Source organism: Arachis ipaensis, chromosome B09, assembly GCF_000816755.2.
Source record: "Arachis ipaensis cultivar K30076 chromosome B09, Araip1.1, whole genome shotgun sequence".
Taxonomy (NCBI): domain Eukaryota; kingdom Viridiplantae; phylum Streptophyta; class Magnoliopsida; order Fabales; family Fabaceae; genus Arachis; species Arachis ipaensis.
The window spans coordinates 958,588-964,477 of NC_029793.2; the positions used below are offsets into that span (position 1 = coordinate 958,588).

Here is a 5,890-nt window from a genome sequence, read left to right on the forward strand (position 1 = left end):
TTCCAGTACTATTTGGTTTTTCATTGATTCTGAAGATTCTCATATGTAGCAACTGCTCAAAAAATTCTATTAATTGTTCTCATGTATTCCTGAACACAGTGAAGTCTTTTTGGATTTTGATCCAAGTTCTGTCTCAAAACTGAATGAGAAAAAGATAGTTGCACCAGGAAGCACTGCCAGCTCATTGCTGTCCGATCTCAGGTTGCGATCGATAATTGAAAATGCACGCCAGATTAGTAAGGTACATACTCTATAATATGGTACATCTTTATTTTCTTATACACAGAATGGTTCCTTAGTCATTGTCAAAAGGTTCTAGCTTCAGGGAATCAACCTTTAACACTTAACTTTCAAACTTTTCTGCTACCTGCCATAGAAAACATTTAGAAAATGAAAGAAACCTACTTCCTGAGACCCTGACCCACATATGAATTGATTAAGAAGACTTGGTTGAGAAAGAAAAATGTTCTTGGTCCATAACTACATACCTTGAGGCTTTCTGCACTGTCTTTAACATTTTTTTGTCTTCTTCAATTGCAATGCAGCTAATTGAAGAGTTTGGTTCCTTTGACACATTTATTTGGAACTTTGTGAACCACAAGCCAATAGTCAGCCAGTTCAGGTATCCGCGCCAAGTACCAGTCAAATCTCCAAAAGCCGAAGTCATAAGTAAAGAACTTGTAAGGAGAGGGTTCCGGAGTGTGGGTCCGACGGTCATTTATACATTCATGCAAGTAGCTGGACTAACAAATGACCACCTAATCAGTTGCTTCAGATTCAAGGAGTGTGCCTTAAACTCGGAACCAGTCTGCAAAGAAAGCTCCTTCAACTCCAAGGTCAAGGAAAAAGCAAACGACGAATCAACGGAGACAGGTCTATTGCTAGCCGTGAACAAGTTGAGCTTCACCTGAAATTAGAGTTCTAGAACTTTGATCAATGATCATATTGTCAAATGAGGTAGTTGTCAGGGAACAGGGTAGGTTGTGGAGTGTACAAAAAATCCATAGAGATATGAAGTTAGCCGAAATGCAGATGTATTTGAAAAATGCAAAATGACCTTTGGCAATTTCTTCAAGTTCTCTTGTATTAAAGATTCTTGAAATAGTCATATTTTGCTCTTAGCCTACCCTTTTATTTTTATATGCTGACTAATGTGAGATTGATCAAGGTAATGGTTGATTTGGTTATTTAATCAAATGGAAAAGATTGGTAATGAGACTTTAATTAAGTCAAGTCCAATTTCTGATAAGAACAACTTGGAAATTGATGGTTTAATTGGTGGATTAATCAGGATCAAAATAATCTTATTTTATATGCTCATGATTCATGAAAACTATTCAATTTACCCTATGATGGGGACAAGACAAGGGTACACCTTGTGATATCTTATTCCCATAGGTACTCTTTCTTTCAACAATGTCCAGCATTACCTACCTGGTCATTGGTCATCATGGTAAAACAATGGACTAAGTTGAAAGTTTTGATTGAGCACCTCAACAATGTGGGCCCCTATTAGTATATCACTTTCTAACTTCTACCTAATGTCATGTAATCACTGTTAGAATATTGAAGAAGAGATCCCAGGAATCTTGACCAAATTTGGTGGTTTGATCAAAAATGAAATTGTCTCAGCAAACAAAATACAATGAATGTTTCAAAAGTAATTAGGTTTGAGGCAAGATACTTAACAGCTAAATCAACCTTTTCTTCCAAATGTGACATACTTATAATGTTTAAGCTAGATTCAAATAAGTACAATGTTTATAGGAGCAATTGAAACAAGTATAAAACTAGATCAATTTTGTAACTTAAAAAAATTGCATAAATGTACAGTTCTTGATTGATGTATAAGATAAATTCCAAAATGCAAAATCTCAAACAAGGAGCCTGAATCTTTGTATTGAACAGCTTGGAAAATGTCCTAGCTTTACATCACTCCTATTAAATCATCTATATATAATTGAAAGGAGAAATTATAAAGCCATCAGAACTACAAACTGTATGAAAGGAAATTCTTTGGAAATAACTCAATTTGGAAAATCAAATTTGAAGTAACCTAGATCTTTTCCATGATGCAGAATCCACATCCTCAGTGGATCTTAATTTCCACTTATAGGATCAAACTGAGAAATATGTCTCAATTTTTCTAATGTTTGTATTTACATATATAATAAGATCCTATTTTCTAAAAATGAACCATTTATGGAAAATGTCTAAATTGTTGGCACTATGCTAAATAGCTACACTTTCACCAAATTCTCAATTCAATTATTGTGCATCAATCTTCCTGAAAGGGCAGCAACAAGTGCTGCTCTGAAATTTGGATCTTTGGTCAATGAACTAGCCATCTGTTCCACCAAAACATTAGGTACTTGTTCAGGTGAATCAACCTTTGGTTTTGTTGTAATCTTGGAATCATTGTTGTTGTTGGGCTTGGATTTTGTCAAGTCAAGAGTAACTGTTGGTGCAGAAGAGCTAATTGATGCCGAACAAGGCACCGAACCTATGGTCATACAACGGTTCGAGCCGGATGTTGCCTCCATCTGAGAAGGGAGGGGGTGGTTGTGCTCACCCTCGTAAGTCGCAACCAGCACAGATTGATCTTCAACACTTCTTTGCACCTGAAGTAAACCAAGCAACAACAAAACTGACTTAGCTTGTGATGAAATTTTACATCAGGATAGTAGCCACTAACTTCAAGGAACCGAGGCTGGGACAGATATCTATCCTGTACTTATCCCGGACTCGGTTTCTATATGAAGGTCCTATAATGACAGATATTTAAAGACAATTTTTTTTCTTTCGTTTGTCGGATTTACCTTCTTCTTTACAGGACAGCTTGGAGCAAAAGAGCACTTGAAATATGCTCTTGGAGAAGGGTTATCTCTTGTTACTTTTTGTCCATATTTCCTCCATTGGTATCCATCTTTCACAATCTGAAAAATACATAAAAAGAACAAACCCTATCAACAATTGCACAAAATCATTCATAATACTACTATCAAAAAAGGTCGGCTACACAGATCAAACAACGCTGTAAGAGTAAAGAATCTTACAAGGCTTGTATCGGATGCTTCCGTCCTAACATAAACTCTTGAGGTCTTAGCCTTGATGGTTTCTTCCCTTGGCTTCTTGCATGATTCTTCGTCGGTCGAGCTGCTCTCGGAGTTCCCATTGTTCGACGCCAATGCCATCGGATCACAATTGTTGTTGCTGCTCTCAGATTTCCTCTTCTTTGATGAAGGGCTAAGCTCCTTCTCAGGATTTTTCTTCATGTATTCCATCAAGTGGTTCCTCAAAGTGTTGTAATTCTCACAAACCACAGAGAGCATTTCAGCCAATTTCTTGTTTTCGGCAGTCACACGCTTCAGTTCCTCTTCTAAGTAATCGGTATTGGACTGAAAATAGCAACACAAATTGGATCATTCACAGAATTCTAAATAAAGATGCATGAATAATTGAATACCAAAAGTTCATCAAATTCTACAGTTTTCCATGTTTACTTTCCTGAATCGAGTTTATGAGTTGAGTTTTACTATTTAAGTTTACCTAAGTTCTACAAATTTATGCAAACTCTTAAGAGATTGATAACCTTATCTTATATTAAACTACAAACACAACCAATCATTTCAATTAGAAACCACAAAAGAGATCTATTTTGCATATTCTAATCATTGAAAATCAATCAATTCTTCTAGATTGTTGCTAACAGATGAAATTACTAAACTAACCTCTTCTTTCAAAGGAACCATGGACAACCCCAATGAGAAAACATTGCTTTCAACCTGTTTCTTCTGAAATCAACAAACACAAAAAAACACAAAGAATTAATCTCCATCTCAAGACATTGTTCTTACCAAAGCACTTCACATATAACAATACTTACAGGAACTTCCTCGTGATGAACTCTATGATGATGAGGATTAATGTTGAGATCCAAGGAAGTGTTAATCCAAGAAGAACAATCCATAGTTGTCAAATCTATCGAATTCAAACAAAGTAGAAGAACTTTCCCAAATAATAAGCACTTAATAACCAAGATGAAGAAAAAACCCTTAGAAAAATTAAAGAGTGAACCAATTGAGACTAACACAAAGCATGTGTATATATATAGATAGAGAAAGAGAGAAAGAGGAATAAAAGCCAATAAGGTATCACTTTTTTCAATGAATGAATCCAAGTTGAAGAAGGAAACTGAGTGGAAAGACCACACATGGGGAAATATATCCAACCACTTGCTTATAATTAATTAAATAGCTGGCATTTGCAATGTACACAGAAACTGGTCCACTTCCTTTATTTAAATAAGTCTGAACATTTTTGAATTCGACATTTTTGTCTCTAAAAAAATTTTAAAAGATAAATAGGTACTTAACTTTTTGTCTTACGAATATTTTTGTTTTTGACCATTAAAAAATATTTTTAAGTCCCTAATCTTCACACAATTTGAACGGATCAGTCCCTGACGGAGGCATTTGGACGGAGGGATTGATCTGTCCAAATTTTGTGAAGGTCAGAGACTTAAAAATATTTTTCAATAGTAAGGGACAAAAATGTCCACGAGACAAAAAATCAAGGACCTATTTGTTTTTTTTTCAAAATTTTATTACATCGAAATTTNTATATATAAGTATTTTATATATACAAGAGAATTATTGTATAGTGAATTGAGTTATCGAAAAAAATAGCATATATTATCCGAAAATGACGAGACAGAATTATATTCTTGGTAGAATAAAAACAATGGAAATGAATTTTTCAAGTCAAATACACACACCTCTCTGCTCTCTCTATCAATAATAATAATTCGAGAATTCAAAAAACTACCACTAATATGACATTTACAATAAATACATAAAACTTTTGAAGGTTTTCTATATACGTATTAGGACTCTAATTTTGTTTTGGATTTAGCTGTTATATACTGATTTTTTTTTAGAAAAAAAGGAAATTGAATTATTATCATATAATAAACAAGATCTATGTATTTGGTATGTCTTTTGAGGTAGTAAATTAATTAATAAAAACCAATTACTTTTAGATGTGGCAAATTTAAAAATAAATAAAATATTCCTATTATAAAAAATAAATAAAATATTCCTATTATAAAAAATAAATAAAATATTCCTATTATAAAAAATAAATAAAATATTCCTATTATAAAAAATAAATAAAATTGAATATTTATATAATTTTTTTATATTAAAAGAAAGAGCCACTCAGATAAAGATGTCAAAAACGTCTTTTTTTAAAGATATTTTTTAATAATTAAAATTTAACATATATAATCATTTAAATTGTGTTAATTTTTGTCAAAATTAGACCAAATAAATTAATTTTAACCGAAAAAAATGGTAAACTAAATTTTGAATTAGTCTAAATTAATATTTTTTATAAAAAAAATAATATTAATTTAGACTAATTCAAAATTTAGTTTACTATTTTTTTCTGTTAAAATTAATTTATTTGGTCTAATTTTGACAAAAATTAACAAAATTTAAATGATTATATATGTTAAATTTTAATTATTAAAAAATATCTTTAAAAAAAGACATTTTTAACATCTTTATCTGAGTGGCTCTCATTAAAAGAATATATCATTTAATTTTGTTACGTTAATTAGTGTAAGAATTTTCACTTATTTGATAAGAATATTCATTGAAAATAATAGTAACAAATTAATAAGATGATGCTACTTGGAGAGTTAGAGTGACTAGAAAACCTAGAAGCTCTTTATTGACCAAGCGATTTGTCGTCTTCTTTTACTTAGTTATTATTAGTATTAGTATATTCTTTAAAATTTTAAGTCTTTATTATTATTAATAATAATATATTAGTGGGTGTTTCTATTGTGTTTGTGGTCCCTTGATTCTTTGTTTACACGTTTACT

At 31.8% G+C, this 5,890-nt stretch overlaps 2 protein-coding genes and 1 long non-coding RNA gene across 3 annotated transcripts in view; 1 reads left to right on the forward strand and 2 right to left on the reverse strand.

The window, feature by feature from the left end:
* The window catches only part of LOC107618005 (probable GMP synthase [glutamine-hydrolyzing]), a 4,721-nt gene extending 3,109 nt beyond the window's left edge, over window positions 1-1,612 (forward strand). Inside the window, exons 4-5 of the mRNA XM_016319916.2 lie at window positions 100-241; window positions 546-1,612. Coding sequence (XP_016175402.1) covers window positions 100-241; window positions 546-911 — 508 coding nt within the window. The 3' untranslated portion in view covers window positions 912-1,612. The remainder of the gene's footprint in view (window positions 1-99; window positions 242-545) is intronic.
* Window positions 243-929, reverse strand: LOC110267219. The gene is made up of 2 exons (XR_002354580.1): window positions 489-929; window positions 243-367 (listed from the first exon to the last, which is right to left on the reverse strand). It is a non-coding gene; the product is annotated as an uncharacterized LOC110267219 (long non-coding RNA).
* Window positions 1,873-4,247, reverse strand: LOC107618006 (probable WRKY transcription factor 40). The gene is made up of 5 exons (XM_016319917.2): window positions 3,887-4,247; window positions 3,732-3,794; window positions 3,057-3,398; window positions 2,820-2,936; window positions 1,873-2,621 (listed from the first exon to the last, which is right to left on the reverse strand). The coding sequence occupies exons 1-5, from the start codon at window positions 3,968-3,970 to the stop codon at window positions 2,265-2,267; spliced, it is 963 nt and encodes a 320-aa protein (XP_016175403.1). The 5' UTR covers window positions 3,971-4,247; the 3' UTR covers window positions 1,873-2,264.